The sequence below is a fragment of the Stegodyphus dumicola genome, chromosome 2, assembly GCF_044657685.1.
Source record: "Stegodyphus dumicola isolate Sdum_Otavi_A_Nest chromosome 2, ASM4465768v1".
NCBI classification, from domain to species: Eukaryota; Metazoa; Arthropoda; class Arachnida; order Araneae; family Eresidae; genus Stegodyphus; species Stegodyphus dumicola.
Window position 1 is genome coordinate 41,280,287 of NC_140769.1, and position 18,727 is coordinate 41,299,013.

Here is an 18,727-nt window from a genome sequence, read left to right on the forward strand (position 1 = left end):
TATGTAAGGACAGAATAAAGGACTAAGTTTTCCCAAACGGATTATAAAATTGATTTAAAATGCATTCAGAAGAGAATTTTTCGTGACGTCTGTACGTACGTATGTATGTATGTATCTCGCATAACTCAAAAACGAGTAGACTCTGAGCGTTGAAATTTTCTATATAGTACTGCTATAACAAGTACTTGTGCACATCCCTTTTCGTTGCAATCGGCCGCATCAAAAGTATATATATGTATCCACTCTGTTACTCGACTCCGTGAGCTCAGCTTTTATTATTATTATTATTATTATATATTATTAATTGTGCACATTTTGCTTTCAAATTTATTGAATTATGTTGTTCTTCCGGTTAAGGTTTTTATGCCTTTAGTTAATCTGCGTGCAATAGTTGTAGAATTATCAACATTTTAAAATTTGCTTAAGTGTGGCTAAGCCTATTTTCTTTACCATAGCAGCCATATTTGTTTACATTTGAAACTTAGAATAGTGAATTACGCCAGTTTCTGCACCTTCAGTGTCTTTTTGCTGAGTGGCACCAAAAATAAACTTTCAGTTTTGTGCACCGAAGAATCTGCCTTCTTGCATGCTGGCCGAATTGCTTGCTTTTACGTAGAAACTGTAATTTTAATTGCAAAAATTTTTCATTGTTTTAACTGTATTTGGTGTTTTATGTTTTTTAAATTTTTCAATTTTTAATCAAGATATTTTGGGGTATTATGTATTTTTGCCTTGCCGCGAAGTGAGAACTGAAATAATTGAATGAATAATATATCTGTTATGAATTTTGAGGAAATAATTTTAAATGAAATGCAGCAAAAGGTGCTTGAAAATGTAATAATTCGCACAAGGAAATCATGTGGTGTCCGCATCAGATTTTTTTACTTGACAGACACTGCTGAAGAGTCTTTCTACTATAATCTGGTAAAGGTAGAAGTAAATTTGACAATTTATTATTGGCAGGAGTAGAATACGTTGAAGCGCCTTGATTTATTTGAGAAACAGCAACTTCGGTCTATTTTATTTTCTTAATATTAACTTACATAATATCACTTATTGTATTCTTTCCTTTTCGCAGCTAAACGTTCTTTATTACCTTCTTTCAATAAATCTTTCTTTAAATATTCTGCTCGTATTGTATTCTTAGTGTATCTTTATTTTTCGGCATTTTTTATTGGTATTTCAGCAAATAAAACCAGTACATCGCTTTCACAACCGCTCGATGTCGACCACAACATAGAAGTGACCGGTGTTATAACCTAGCTCGTGCTTTGGCGTTATCAAAATGTTGTGTATTTCCCCCAAATTTAAGACTGTACTGTGGCTCAATCATCGTTTTTTGTGTTTTGTAATTGTTTTTTTTAGCTTTAAAATAAGCCATAAATGAATACTATAACTTTTGGGTTAAGATATAAGCGTTCTGCAAAGGGCACGTTTTGCTTCTTGAAATGTTTTTTGTTCTTGAGGTCGTCATTGAGGAATACAGCCATACGTTAAAGCATTTTATCTAATTCTAAGACTAGTATCTTAAGTGACTTTCAAAGTATTACAGATCATTAATCATTGAACGCAAAGTTCTTCAAATATTTTACATTTTGTTATAAATATCTTACTGCTGAATGGCAATTTTCTCTTTCGAACTATGTCTAGACGTCTCACCTAGCTAATGGCAATACCACTTTGGTTCTCATAAACATCTCTCATGACGACTTATCATTCCTTTTATGTTCTGAAGTGATACTTTTATTAATGACAGTCATCATAATGTTGAGAATATCTGAGTCTCAGTATTACATTTTTTTAGCCTAGCCAGTAGAGTAGAATTAAGATATTATAAAGACTATTTACTGGCCTGTGATATAAAACAGCACATATTTATATGTATTATATGATCCATGATCATTATTCAATTTTTCCATGAACATTAAAACAGGAAATTACAGGATGACACAAAATAAATTCGCCAAAGCGAAGAAGCGAAAATAACCAAAAAATATCTCACGAACATATATTGAAAAACGCAGGTATATGAGATACGAAATATTGGAGATTAGTAACAAGGGTACGTGGAAGTCAGCTGCATCTTGATTCTTTCATCACTGAGTCTTCTGTGACGAACACTGGCACAGCTTAAACATGCTATAGAGACATAGGTTATTTCGAAGCAGAAGAGATGAAAAATGAGCACTGCCCTTGCCGGGACTTGAACAACGGGCCTCTCAAATACGCGCCTATTGTGCTAACCATTACACCACGAAAGCATGCTAAGAAGACAGAAGAAATATATTATATACTCCTGCTTTTAAAGGGCGACTGGGGTTTTAGGGGACCCAGTCGCCAAATCCTGGTAATGGAGAATTATCATCCACCCCCGTTTTTAGTTCGCGGGCCACTATTATTATTAGGTTACTTCGAAGCAGGAGACATGAAAAATATGCATTTTCCTCGCAGGGACTTGAACCTTGGACCTTTTGAATATGCGACGAGTGTGTTGGCCATTGCACCACAAAGGCATACTACCCAAGGGGGAGAAATACCTTCTTTTATGATTTTCAATAATACATTGAGGACGTCACCAAACCAAATAGAATTGAAACACTGCGCATGGAACAGATAACTAGTCTTCACATCCTCCTGTTAATGGCATTCGCCTTCTGGCAGTTATAACTACAGATTTTTCATCATGGACACTTATTTTTTTTAGCTTTGACTACTGAATGGACTGTTATCGTCATTTCGGGACACTGTATGTGTTGACTTATCTCTCATCCTTTATTTGTTATGCTTAGTGTCTTATAATTCGTGAACTATGTGTTTCTTTGATAGGACACTACTATACTTTGATAGGACATTTTTCGCCCAAATGGGGCTAATAGTTTCGAAATGGGATTTTGCTTCGGTTCACTATAAACGACTGCATCACGTTTCAAATTATTACCACCAAATATGATCGCCCTGTATTATTTTATTATCTTCCTGAGAAATAAAATAATGAAGATTTTTTATGTATGTATGACCTTTGCTTTGTGAAAAACGGCGGTAGCCATTAAATTTTGAAAAACTTTACCCTCCACCCGAACACGTGTGCACCTGGAAGTTATAATTTTGAATTTCGAAAATGGTTTATTAGCTATCTCACATGTTATAAAAACGTAATGAATATTTTATTATTAACAAACTCAACGATTTGAAAGAGAGCAATCGTAACACAGTTCGAAATAAAACATTTTTATATCCGACGTGAAGAACTGTTGTCATTCGGAAAAGTGTAAGATCTTCCAGTTTTAATTAACAAACTCGGCTGTATGAAAGCAATGTGCTGTGGAGGGCAAAAACAAAATAATGCCATTCAGTAAAGGCTAAGATGCTTTCAAATTTTATTTGGAATTTTATTGAGTAAAAAAAAAAAAGTGATTTAAAAACAGTAAGCACAGTCCATAAGAATATTTTTATTTGTTATTTAATGCGATTGATTTATAAAAAAATTATTAAAATCATAAGATATCTAAATAGAAGCGTTTAATATTTTCATGAAATTAAACTGGCTGAAGGCACTGAAATCCTTATATTATTTTTTCTTTTTTTTATGATAACTATTTTAAACGGCTAATTCTTAAATAAAAATACAGCGATTATAAAAATATATGCGGTAACCTCTAACACTTTACAGGTAATTCTAAAGCTATGTTGCTTTTAAATACATATTTTTGTGATTTTGCTATTGAATTGAACTTCTGTGGCGTTAAGGTGCGAAGGACGTGAAATTTAATAAATAAAGTTAACTCACAAAAGGTTACAATAAAAAAATTTCAATGTATGTAATCTTACTAAGAAAAGTGTACATTGATATAATAAACTTAGAAAAGACTTAAAAAATGTAAAAATGTATACCAACAGTTAACATTGCATCTTGAATTTTAAACGTATTGTGTTATGCTGTTTTTAAAAATTTTGTGATGTTGCCGTTGAATTGTATATGGCATAGGTAGGCCTAGATGTTCGGTTATTAGAATGGTTTTGCAGGCTCTGTCTTACAATATGCTGCTACTATTTTACAAACCTCAACGCAGACGTGATGAGAAAAATATTTGAATTAAATATCTCACTGCGGCTGGAAATGTTGACAGAGAAATTCGTCAGATATGGTAATATCATTACATTTAACAAAAACTTAATCTGTAATTAACTTCAGTCCAAAGCAAAATATATTTTTTATATTTTATATCAGATAACTTATAATAGCAATGATTTCACATTAGTGCATTATGAATGTCCATGTAAATCATATAGTTTTACACAACCTGGATAACTTTCTTCTATTTTACTTCGTTGCAGAGTTAGATTTTTGACAATTTCTCTGACATTTTTCCAGGAATATTTGCGATCACTTTTATCAAAACAAGCATGTCGGCATTACTAGAGTTATAAATAAAATTTTAATAAAACTTCGTAATTTTTCCCTTGAATAATTTGTATTGTTTAAGTTTATTCTACTGCTTTTGCTTAGTTTTTATCCGGTTTTACATTTTTAAGTAAAATTAAGTAGGTTATTTTAGATTTTATTGAACTCTTCTAACTAATTAATCTCTACAAATATTGCAAACACCATGTTATTGAATTTCCTAATCCTTTTACCTCTTATTTGTGTATTGAACGAAACAACATTTAAAGTGTTCTTGATAAAGGTTTTTCTCTAAATATTTTTGAGATTTTTGTTAATCCATCATTTGCTTAGTTTTAAATAAGGCGATTAACAGATTTGCGTACTAAGTCTCTCTGGAAATTTATTTATCCGGCTAAACTTTTCTCTTTCTTCTGTGTCTGTTATTCAAAGCTTAAGCTTTTGCCTTGACTTCTTAATATCTGCCTTAATTATTTTTACAATTTTTTAGGAAGTTAAACTTTAATTGCATTTATTATCCGACGCATATACTTTAAAGAAATACTGTTTAAAATACCAGTTCTACTTATGGAAAGGAATAGGCTTATGGAAAGGAAAAAGTTTTGATTTTCAAGATGAATTCAACAATATCTATCTAAAAACCTTCTATCTATTGAGTTACTTGTAATAACTGCCGTTAAAATAAATTGAATAATCCAAATATAACCGTAATATCAGAGCTGATAATCACCGGGTTATTATTAAAAATATAAATTTAATCCCTCATGTGAGGGAAAAAAAGCATACTTTATAACAACTCAAACTGGATGATTTTCTTTTAATACGTTTGTCAATACTGACAGAAGAAATTTGTACGATATCCTGTACGTTTATTATCGCATAAGGTATTTCCGTATAAAGTATTTAAAAAAAGAGCTAATAAAAGCCTTAAAGTGAAACTTTTACGTATCTCTTTTTAGCTGAAAACTATATCTTTACTAGCTTCATTCCAATTCTTATTATAAAATAATTCAAATTTGTCTCTATAAATTAAGACAAAAAATGGTGGCATTTCTTTTGCTTTTCTTATGGTCTAGTATTCGATTCAATAGTTCTTTTTTCTTTCTTTTTCCTTTCTTGTTCCAATGCATAGGAAAGAGGAAGTATTCTGAAATTCTTCGAGGACCAACAGTACTTATACTGTGTTGAAATAGAAGGCATATCCAAGTTCAGTTTTCCAAAATCTAATGGAAATTCTTAGTGTAGATTACTAAGAAATAAAAACTGAACAATCGTACTGCGTAATAAATTTTGTTTTCGAGTAGGCGAATGATTGTTGCTTTAATAATGTATCGCGTATGCGTTTCTTTGTATAAGCGAATTTAGATACAGCTCATATCCTTCGTAAATTATATATGCTTTCATTGAATTAATAACTACGTGAATGAATAAATTATGTACTTTGTAAGTTACTGCTGAACATGGGATGGCTGTGTAATTACGGGCGATGCTTTCAGTGAAAGTGTCTTGTATCCATTAAAGCCTTTAAGTAGCTTTTACATTATTAATCGTTAGTCTTAGACACATACTGTCAGTTATTCAAATGTTTTAAATGACGCATATGTTTGGGCATTTTTTAAATTAAAAACGAAATCAGTTTTGTTGTAAGGATTTAATTTATTCTAACCAATTATTTTTAAATTGACTTTCCTTTCTTTTCTGCTTTCAGTTTCCTGCTGGAATGTAAAATTTTATAGTAGTAATCAAATTTAGATGTGTTTCAGAAGCAGTATTGAAGGTACATTTCAAGATTTCAAAAAGGGTAGTAGCGGACTTAGTTTCGATGTTTATTCTGCGAGTTTGAAACTAGTCGGGGTTCGACACCGACTCGGCTTTGCTATGTGCAGCCGATTTAGCGTTAGTTAACCTAAGAGCCAGTCATTAGCTATCTTAAGTTAATGTGCATTTTACATTCTTATTTTCTGTTAATTTAGTAACCACAAGTGGTGATGAATTAATTTAGTAGCCACAAGTGTTGGTGACTAAAAATGAACAGATGCACGCGCTTGGTGCCACAAGTGGTGGCAGAGTGGTCTCTAACAGAGAATTGAGACTAATAAAATTTTCCAAGACACTTTGTCTAAATTAAAAAATTTTTGTAGCGAAAAAGTTTCAATTGTCTGTTTTGGCGAAACGCGTAATGGGGTTAGCTTAATTCGACGTTCAAACAAATTAAATTTCCCTTGAAAAGCCAGTTTGGAAGTCGAGTTGGGCTAATTTACCATTTTCCGCTTACTTTTTTATCTGATTTGTATTTTTTATCTGTTTTTTAATGTTTTACACGTTTAATGGTTTGATTTTCGTATGTATTAATTTTTTAAAACGTGTTGAACTTTTTGGAGCAACAGCTCCTGGTAACTTTTAGGCGAGCTTACTACAATTTCTAAATATATTTATATATATATATATCCACTCTGTTACCCGTTTCAGTGATCTCAGTTTCTTTACTCTTATATGTTTGTAAATTGTGCATTTTTTGCTTTAAAAATGATGGAATTATGTTGTTCTTATGTTTCGGTTAAGGTTTTTATGCCTTTAGTAAATCTGCAAGCAATATTTGTAGAATTATGAACAATTTAAAAGCCGTTTAAGTGCGGTTAAGCCTAATTTTTAAATAACATGGCGGACATATTTGTTTACATTTGAAACAACAGAATAGTAGACTTGTTGCCAATCTGTAGAGTCATTAGGTTAATTGGAAGCAGAAAAGTTAAAAAATATGCAACCGCCTTCTCCGAGAATCGAACTACGGACCTCTGGAATACCGGCCCAGCGTGCAGAACCACTACACCACGAAGGACGCTAGGAAAGTGGGAGAAATACCTTATATACTACTCCCCTTTTTAATATAGATATTTTGAGTTTTATGCATTTTTGCCTGTCGCGAAGTGAAAACTGAATGAATTGAATGAGAAATACTGAATCGTCTGTGAAAAAACGTTTCTTTTTTGATATTGTTTACTTACTTTCTTTTATACATTGTTTTCGATTTATTATAGTATTTGAATAGAATATGTGGCAATGATTAGATAATTCTTAAGATCATATAAATTTTGTGCATTCTGAGTTAAAAAATGAATGAACTGTATATATATGAACACTGTTAAGTGAACCTAGGGCCATCATAGTTGACACGTATGATGTCGCTATTGACAAATAGAGTGAATACTAAACAAATAGAGTGAATTTTAAAGAGTACATTTATTCTATTGTGGTTTATGCGCTAGCGTCGAAATAAATTTAATTCAATCCAATATGTTTAAGTGAAATGCAAGAAAAAATGCGTATAATTTAATATTCCGTACAAGAAAATCATGTGGTGTACACATCAGATTTTTTTCTATTTAATGTTATTCAAATATCTTCCTTTGTGATTTAATACCATGCAATCTTCTTTAGTTTACAATTTTATTACATTTGGTATGCCTAAAGCATTTGCACACGTATGATTAGTGAGCATTCATATCCTAAGAATAAGCTAGTAATATTCACAAACAATTTTATTCTTATGCAAGATTATAATTTAATAGTAATACAACAAAACTATGCTGAAATATGTGTATATTTAATTAATGCGAGTTGATTTATGCCAGGGCCAATACTGGAATGTTGCCACCGTTTTCTAAAATATAAATTGCATAAGAGCACGTGAATAAGGTCTCCATTTTGAAAAAAAGCTTGCGCTCATCAAAACTTTTCACAACAGTCTGCCTATTGACACTCTTCATTTAATTTTTTTAACTTCAAAACCTTTTTTCCGAACTAATATTTCATTTTTAATTACAAAATAATTTAGATATCTGCTATTTATAATTTAGGTATAATTTATGTCGTTAGTAAATTTAGATACATTTGTGCGAGAATTATATAGTTTTGTACCTGAATTTTCAGAAAACATTACTTGAATATTTTAAAAATTAAATGTATTGTTGAATTTTTGTATCAAGCAAGTATCAAACGTTTTGTATTTTACTTTTTATGATGACTGTCAGCATTTATTAACTATAACGATAAAAACTAGGAGACAACATTAAAATGTAAAATTTCATAATTTTTACAAAACTGATATTTTAAACTTCAGAGAGCCAAAACATGGGTATTTTTGCCATTCAAAAAATTTTTTTAACTGGAAGTACATGTCTGGACCAATGTTTGCAAATATGAAGGTCGCATAAGGACTTTTATGGATACGATATATATGTACGCAAAGGGTAACCACTGAATGCTATCTTTCTAAAAGCATAGAACCTTTATCTTTGATACCAATCTCCTTAAATAATCCTCATCTTCAGAAAATTTTTATAGAGTTGCATTACACATTTAGGATAAATTCATTTATTTATAGCATTCTTTTCATTAATTTTTGAAATTTTTATTTTTCTAGCCATCGTCATTATCAATTATGAGAAAACCTTACCTCATATATTATCACAGAAAATTTTGTTTTTGTTTAGACATGAATTATTTTTTTAATATACAGTTAATTTAAAAATAACATCTATTCATATATAGGATAGTAACGTATAAGATCTTCCATGTCCATTGTTCATATGATAAAGCGCATGTTTTAATTTTTAGCCTTTATCTGTTATCTTTTTTAGACAAAAATATTGAATCTATTTGATTAAAATTCTTTCAAAACTGCATAATTTGATCTAAGTACCATAGAATAAAATATTTTAATAACTATTTTAATTTAAAACTGAACTGTTGTCACTGACTTTAATCAGGAAACGTATTCATAATTTTAGCAAAATGTAATCTTTTTGAGGTCTGTATTTATAGATTTTTATTTCAAAGCTTAATATTTTACATGCAAAATAAAAACATCAAAAGATTTTATATTTATAATCTATCTTTCACGTGCAATTATTTAGATAAAAATTTTTTTTGGTAACAGGTACATGAACTCTCCTTAATTTCTGATATTTCATTAATAGATTAAAAGCCCAAGGAAGCAAAATTTTATTTTCAGAGAAGATAATTTCAAAATAACATCTTGAAACTGTTTAGAATATTAATTACCTACTTGCAGATCATTTGGATGCAATTTCTTTGATGTTAGGAGTTTTGGAAACAAAATAATTAGCATATTTTCTGGCGAAGAGAAAACCTTTATGTTTTCTTTGTTTTCCAAACACAAAAAGCCTAATAAATCCTTTAAAGCAATGTCTTACGTTGCAAATTTTATGCATTCATTATTTGTTATTAGTAGATGAACTGCTCATTAGTTTTCATTTGAATAATAAGAACGGTGTTTCTTTCAAACTACTAGAAAACTTATTATATTGTAAGATATACATGCTAGTAGAACTTTCAAACTACTAGCATGTATATCTTACAATGTCAAAAGTATTAAATCAACGTTTCTCAGTATATGAGCTTGATACGTCGAAAGTGTTCTAAACGAAAGATTATTAAATTATCTCTATTTAATATCTAGAAACTAAATAAAATAAATATCCTTCTTTAGTACAAAGATTTAAGAGATGAACAATTTTAATTTATAGTTACCCAGATTTCCTGTTCTTCTTTTGGAGCTCAATAATCTATTCGGAATAAAATGAATAAATGAAAAAAATATCTTAACTTGCATTACAGTGAATATGTATTTAGCCTACAAATTAAGGAAATTATGTGGATATTTCAAATATCTGTCTGAGTTGTGATCCCAGTTAGTTAAGATATTTTTAGATGTACTGCAGTTTCAAATATTTGACGGCCTGTAAAAGAAAGTGTGAATTTTAGAAGAGTGTTTTATAGACGAAAATATTGCAGTACATTCTGATCAACGTAATATTAAATTATTTATGTACCAAGAGAGTTAATTGTTTGCTTCATTAATTCAGTTCAGGCAACGTATTACATCGATTTACACGAATTTCCGAGTTTCTAACGCATAATATAATATTAATTATGCCCTTTTCTTCACCAGATGGCGAAACGGAAGATGAGCACACCAATGTTGCATGCAGGGAGCAAATTTCGATCGGGGCTTCTGCAACTGATGATACACACAATTGATCCTCTGCATGATGGTAAGTTACAGACAAACTTGATCCTGAATATTTTATAATCCCCCAAAAAATTTATAACATGCCTTTTTGATGATATCAATACTTTATACATATTTTACCACTTATAATGCTTTGTGAAATATGAAAATTCGTTAACATGATAAAAGTGGTTAATTATTAAAATAATTTTAGAATATAGTTGTGTTTCATCACTCTTCAAGAATTGTGCAAATGTCTTTTTACTGAAGCTATGAGGTTACTTTATGTCTTTTTTTATCTTCACACGTTTCGACTCGAACATGTTAGAACCTCTATCGTCTTTAGAAAAATAAATGTCAAAATAGCATTAAAAATTTATTAATGTTGCAAACATTTATGTTTAAAATGAAATGAAACTCATTATTCCATTATAATTTTAAGCGTAAAAAGCCCCAAGTTTCTTCGGAATACAGTTTGGAATCCACTAAATTATGTAAATAAATTAGCTAAACTAAATTTTCCTTTTAATAATTCGGTCCTATGACTTCTACTCGTCTTACATTTTACAAAACGCCAAATGTTCTTTAAATGTAATTTGCAAAACACTACCTTCGTTTAAATCAGGGCAACGAGGGTAGAAAGCATGATAGGTAGAAAACTGTAGAAATGAAATATAATTTCTCAAAAATACCCAAGCACTGACGGATTTCATAGTAAACTTAATAATGCATATGTAAGCTTAATATATTGTGAAAATACAATTTAATCATATATCTGCTTGGATGCATAATTTCGTTATGAGTAATTAGAGAATGTAGTGTGAATTTAAAACTTCTACTTCTAAATACTCATAAGGTATGGTTATCAGCCATATGCTTGCAAATGGTTGTCATTTATTTGTTTGCTTGTAGCCTGGCTAATGAGATTTAAGAGTATTTATTCAAATTTTAATTTTAAAATTATTTTTATAGTATTTATTTGAATTTAACAATATTGTATGTAGTAGGTGAAATTTTTTAAAAAATATTTGTTACATTCCATTAATAAACCCAATCTAAATCAACTTTAATGAACTTCATACATTAAGCTTAAAATATTATTATAAATTATACCCAATTCTACACTCGGGTGCAAAATTAAGAAAATTTGCAAATATGTCTATTTTTACCAAAGATATTCAAGCAAATGTTATTCATTATGCCGCCAACAAAATTATGCAAATATTCAGATTCAAATACGTGAGCTTTCACGTGCGTGTCTACAGATTTATAATAGTGAAGAGAATATAATTGTACGAGGGTTTCGACGATTTGTGTGCCGACATTCGCTGTGTTTCAAGCAAGAGTTTGGTCAATTTTAGAAGGTATCAGGTGAAACAAGCAACCGTTAATGTAAGGATGACGGAATGAGACGGAGAATTCAGACCAATAGCTAGCGCAGGTGACTTCTCAATGTAGTGCCCAAAGTTATCTGCAATTTGTGGGAACAGTTTCATGACACTTGATTCATATCGAGAAGATTGGACCAGGTCGGCACCAAGATCCATAACGATGAATAAGGATCGTTATTTGGCACTTTTAGTTCGTCGACACAAGATTGCTACAGCTTTACAGCTCTCATATGTATTGTATGCTGCCACTGGAATCCTAGTTTCACGGTCTGCAGTTGCCCGAGGGCCTCATAAGATTGGGCTGTTTGCCAGAAGTTTACTGAAGCATACAAGAGAGCGAGTTTTAACATGGTGAAGAAAATATGCGCCTTGGGCCAGATTTCATTGGAGCACCGTGCTTTTTAAAGATAAGGCGAGATTCAACCTGGATGCTGATTCTCGCCGTAAATGTGTCTGGAGAGGGCCTGGAACATGATACCATCTTTCCTTATTGGGGATAAGGATCATTACGGGGGCAGAGAGGGATAGTTTGGGTAGGCATATATTCGGCAGCTACGCTGTCCTGCATGTGTTTGACAAAAATTCCCCGACTGGTATGAGGTATAGAGTAGAGATCTTAGACCCCTACGTTCGACTTTTCAGGGGTGCAGTCGGTCCTGGGTTCTTGTTAGTGAACGACAACTCTCGTCCACATGGGACTCAAATGATCGACTGTAACCTGAAAAGTGAGGATATTCGTTACATGGATTGGCTAGCCAGATCTCCTAACCTAAATTCTACAATGCATGTTCGGGGCGCTCTTGAGAGAGTGATTGCATCTTACCATCCTTCTCCAAGACCTGAAAACTACTTCTCGAATGTGATCGACTGCTGCAGAAACTCCTCATCTGCCTCCCGTCCAGTATTCCATCCAGTGCGGGATTTCTGCCTAGTCCTACAAGGCCCCGGCTCCGCTGGTGGAATCATTACATAAGCTCAAAATCCTGGCTTGCATTATCAAAAAGTTTTATTGAAAATAATATTGTAATAAAGATTTTTACTACATTTTGTCAAAACAGGGTGCTCAAAATATAACTTCCAGCCCTGCGCGCAACAAATCTAGAATTAGGCCTCTTCGTTTTCCCTCTTTCTTGTAAGCCGTACTCTGCGCCAACTGTCAACTTCAAACATTGCGCAGAAAGCAAATTTTGTTTCACTGCGCAGTGTGTGCGTACGCGAGATTCGCCTACTTAGGAATGTAAGTTTTTAGCTTACCCCCTCCTGAGTTTACTCTCCTCTCGCTGGCCTTCTTGTGTCGATGGTTGAGATACGGTCGTTCATCTCGCTCGCAGCTCGCATACAACATGACAACGGACGAGCGGTTCCTATTGTTTGGTTAAAACAAATGGTTGACAACGATGCTGCTTCACAATTGGCGCGAGTGGCAGTTAAGCCACCGCCTTTTTGTCGCCAATAAAATTTGCTGCCCTTGCGGATGAACAATACCGGGATTCAGAATTATAAACCCTCTTAAAAAGCAAATCTTCCACCAATCTCAACTTGCATCCTATGCAGCTGTCACCTGGAAAATCACTTTATTGTGATGTTCGGGATCCAAGATTTCGACCTTATATTCCCTCCGTGTTTCGCCATGCCATTTTTAGTCACTTACATCGTCTGTCACATCCTGGCATCAAGGCTTCGAGGAAACTGATACAGCACCATTTCGTATGGCCTAGAATGCAAAAGGACATATCCAACTGGACACGTTCGTGCTTGGAGTGCCAAAGATCTAAAATTGTCAGACACACCACAACCCAACTTAAAAATTTTAATTTGCCCTCATCTCTTTTCAATCACGTGCACCTCGACTTGGTCGGCCCATTGCCGCCTTCTAATGGATATTCCTATATTCTTACTTGCATTGATCGATTTAATCGCTGGCCCGAAGCCGTTCCTTTGGTACATATTTCAGCTGATGCGGTGGGAAAGGCATTTTACACCGTTTGGATTCTCGATTTGGAGTTCCGGAGCAGATTTCTACTGACCAGGAGCGTCAGTTCGAGTCCCAACTCTTCATGTCACTAACTAAGTATTTGGGCACTTATAAAGTGAGAACAAGCCTCTACCATCCAAGTTCCAATGAAATTATCGAGGGATTTTATCGCTCCTTCAAACAATCAATTCGATGTCACACTGCATTACAATGGATTGATGTGTTACCTACTGTACTTCTAGATCTTCGATCAGCGTTAAAAGAGGATCTGAATGCCTCTTCTGCTGAACTGGTATATGGTACTAATCTCCGTTTGCCTGGGAATTTCGTACATTCAGTCAATCCATCTACCTGCAATGTAGATTCTGTGACATTCATGCATGAGCTTAAGAACTGCATCTCAAAACTGTGCCAGTGCCTCAAACCAGTGCCTGTCAGTGCTTATTGCAAACAAACTCTGTTCGTGCATAAAAGAACTTAGAAACTCATCTCATGTTTTCTCAGATTTGATGCTTTAAAGCCTTCTTTCGCACCACAATTTTCAGGGCCACATTCAAGTGCTAGCTCGAAACGAAAAAACATTTCAAATTTTGGTCAACGAAAAAGAAATCGTCGTTAGTATCGACCGTCTTAAGCCGCCATTTATCTGGACACCAGAAGCCACTGGAGAGAATATGTCTTCACCATCGCAAATTCCTTCTCAAGAACCACATCTATCTCCAACAGACTTCAGTGCAAGCTGTTCGAAGCCTTCGACAGAAATCACGACTTCCGACCTATCAGATGCTACGACAAGAACACGCTCGGGACGTCGAGTTCGCATCAACGCAAAGTATTTATAAGGTATCGGTAGCACTGGAGGGGGAGTAATGTGGCTACTTGCCTACTACGACTCAACGCTGCTAGTCTGGTAACCCATAGCGACCAAAAACAAAATAATGTTTACTCTATTGTTATTATTAACAACCAGTCTCAAAACTTGTACTACTATGAATTTTATAGAATAGCATAACTATCGTAACATAGACTGTATTATTCTGAATTCTGAAAATTATATGTTCTGTACTAGTGCATTTAATTTGCTAAATTTCCAAAATAGCTTCGAGATGGTGGAGGGCCCAAATGTCAAGTGCCTATGGGCCCTGGGTCTCTAAGTCCTGATTCCATCACGCTGCTATCAGGGTATGAGAGGAGACCACATTCCATGTTAGACTTATTTTCAGTTCGATATCACAACATTGATTTCTGAGATCCCTGCATTAGGAGCTTTACTGATAATTATGTGTACATAAAATGGCTTTTGAATGATACATCTCTTTCTCTGTTATAAATATATATTAATACCAAATTTCATTAAAATGTGTCCATTAGTTTCACAGAAATTCGATATAATGTGCGAATTTTCTTTATTTTGCATACGAGTGTATTTGTTCACGAATCTCTGGATTTCGTAATTTCCTCCAGTTTATCGGCTTAACATGATTTCTTTAAAAATAAAGAGTTACGACAGACCTAATAATTTAAAAATTAACTCTCGGAACGTAGAGATACAGCATATAAAACCTATTACAAACGATCTGGTTCAGGACAACATTGCAAAACAATAGATGAGGAGCTTGTAGTAATATTATTCTGCCACAAAATTAAGCACAGTCGAGATCTTTTACTTATTCAAAACATAGCTGATGTACGGATCTTTTTCACTGGCTCGTTTGAGAATGTGACTTGAAGTTTAAAATTCACGTTCATAATAAAAACATCATTTCTTTATTCACTTTATAATGAAATGTTTAATTTTTAACTTTTTTAAACCTAAAAATACGCAGTCTAAACATGCAAAGCCTCAACTAGAAGCTAAACTAGTTGCAAATACATAAAATGTTTCCTCTATTTTTTCCCTGCGAAATGAAAAAATTTTACTTCTTTCTTTTAACAGGACTTAGGTTAATCTGCTAATTTGAGTGCTGCTTGAAAATGTAATTTAGTTGATGATTAATGTAGGAAAGTGTGGTACACATTATAATTAGGATTCGATCGTTTAAGGGTTGGAACTGTTTCTTGTTGAATTTTAAATGTTATTTAATTAAATGACTTTAATAGTAACTATCATTGTCTGCTTAATTTTATCCACTACAGAATAAGATTAGATAATATTGCACTCTTGAGGAAAATGATGTCTGGCTTGCTCTGTTTTACTTGTCTAAGTACCTTCACCTTGTCTAAGTACCTTCACCTTTTTTAGGCAGGCTAATTTTATGTTCACCGAGTGTAATTATGCACATTTTTGAAATATTTTAGTTACTTTATTATTTTTGCATTTTTAATGAGGTTGATTGTTAATTAATAAGGTTTCGTTTGTGAATTAATTTTAAAACTTTTTAACGCGTTTATAATAGACATATATGTATTCATGCACACATACTAGCTAATTTTCGTAAATATGGGAAATTTAGAGAATTTAAATTTTGAAATAAATATAGAAAATTAAAGATGTAATGGATTAAATATAAATACACAGTCCGTCAGAAAATGCACAATTTAACAGATGATATCTGATTATTGGTTCCGAAGGTGAATTGAATTATCGTTACAATATGCAATATAGCGTTTTTCCTTAGCACATCTCGGTACTCTCATAATGTAATATGTGATTTGTGATACATGATCGTAAATCAAAATGGCTTTGAAGGACCTTGATAAACGTCGAGCAGAGCAGGAAATCGGTTATACTAAAGTACTAAAGGTCTTTCGTTAAGAAATTACAGCGGTATGTGCAGCAATTCTTGCTGGAATAATTTATAACTGCGCATCAGTATCGAAACCGAAGGAAGTCCTTCTAGAATGAATCAATAGGCTTCCAGTGGTATTTTCTATTATGTCACATGAGTTTTGCTGCACTTAAAACAAGATGACTGAAAATGTTTTGCCGACCAATTTCATGTATGAAATAACGAATAAATGGATTTTTTTTTAAATTTACAATTACACATTTATTGTCTCGCTGAAGGAATTCGAAATAAATGTATCTTCATGCTAGATACTGCGGATAACTGCTAAATAAGTGCAAAATAAAATGGAAACAGCAACTTTCAGAGATTCAGCGTCACAAGAGCAATAGCTGTCCATTCGTTCCTCCTTGAAGCCTCTCCTTCGGTCGCGATACCGAAGTGCACCTAAGAATTATGTTCCATGCTGACACAGTGTTGACCAATACTGTTCAAGCAATCGCTCGCATTGTTTTTTTTTTTTTTTTTTTTTTTTTTTTTTTTTTTTTTTCTGCTTGTTAATAGCCGTCACTTTGACACTTCGAGCACTCTAAGTAGCTGCACGAGTTTAGGAAAATTGTATTAAACCTAAAATACTACTCTCACTTTTCTTACAAACATAGTTCACAAGAAATAAAGAAAGAAAATCCACCCCTCCTTTGAAAATCTAAATTCTTTCTGTGGCAATAGAATTATTTTATGTTACCATGTTTTTTTTCTAGCATGTCGCAAAAATACGCAGTCTTCGACAAAATGTCGTGCATTGTCTTCAGCACTACAAAAATTACAAGGACTATTATTTTGGAAATTAAATGTTTTCAGGTACTCCGAGAAGAACCTGTGTCCAGTAATTATTTGATTGTAATCAAAATCGCATATCATATTTTTAGAAACTTCAAACTTCAACAAATAATCTTTCTTTTTTTTCCGAAAGGTTCCATTTATCTTCCCAGCAATCATAATAAAAGTCCTTGATTTTGCCAATAATAATTCTTTTTTATGCTTGAATACCGAAAGCATTCCCGGCATTAAACATAGTTGCCTCTTTGGCCAGCATGTCGACCTTCTTGTTGCCTATGACATCAGTATGAGTTTTCACCCAGTTCATTTTCACTTCATATATTTTCTCAATTTTTACAAGGAGATCTTTTATATATGTGACCAAAATATCAGTTATTATCAGCATATACTAGTGCTTGCAAATCAGATAGTGAGTCTGTATACGTATATATTAATATTTTTGCAGTCAGGTTTTCATCAATCTATTTAAGAGCAAATACGGTAGCCGAATTGTAAGATTCAAGTCTAATTTTGCCGTAGTCTACATACCAAACAAATAAATCTCATATTTTGGACCAATTCCATTGTCATAACCCGAATCGTTAGTAAATATATCCAGCTCTCCTACGCAGATATTTGGTCTCTGATATTCCATTGCTTTTCTTAATGCAGGATGTATACGGTTTATATTAAAAGCATAAAAACATGTATAATATGTTTTATTGCATCGAATTTATTTCTGATTTTCTGCAGATCCGCGATTCTGAAATTCCCAGCCCCAACACCATGGGATGACGGAAATCTTCGGGGTATTGGAATCGGAAAATTCCTTGCTGTTAGGCTGTGAAGTAAAACATTAGATCTAACAGTTATGAATTTCCGAAGCTGTAATGACAACAGGGTTGAGACGATAGCTTTAGTATGTTTACTAAGAGTTTATGTGTTCTGTCATGGGGGGGGGAAAGGCGGAATGCCATTAAATCTTTTTTCCTTCCAAAGAGTTTATTGTTTTTTGCTGCATGAATCCTACAGTTATGATTAATGTTCATCCATATTTAAACCATCGATATCAGGTGGTGAGGAGACGTTAGGGCCACCGGGGCTTTGGAACGTTTCCCTAAATTTGCGGTAGCCCCATCTGCCTCTGATTATTAGTGCCATATAATTGTCAAATATTAAACTTGTTATTCAGAGGAAAGAATGCAGATTCTCAATCTTTGCCAATCCACGGAAGAACCTTTTAAACAAACTGAGTATGCTGTCGTTTATGATTCATTATTCAGGCAAAAATTACTTTCAGTATGAAGAATTAATGCATTGGAAAGAAAATGAAATAAAAATATTTTAAGAAGAGCTTAGAAAAAAATCAAATTTAAATAT

The 18,727-nt window shown here is 32.9% G+C and overlaps 1 protein-coding gene across 2 annotated transcripts in view; it reads left to right on the forward strand.

Annotated features, from left to right (window-relative positions):
- Positions 1–18,727, forward strand: part of LOC118190972 (sodium/potassium/calcium exchanger Nckx30C-like) — a 206,838-nt gene that overhangs the window by 128,673 nt on the left and 59,438 nt on the right. For both annotated transcript variants that reach the window (XM_035361770.2, XM_035361764.2), the window contains exon 3: positions 10,377–10,479. In XM_035361770.2, coding sequence (XP_035217661.1) covers positions 10,377–10,479 — 103 coding nt within the window. The remainder of the gene's footprint in view (positions 1–10,376; positions 10,480–18,727) is intronic.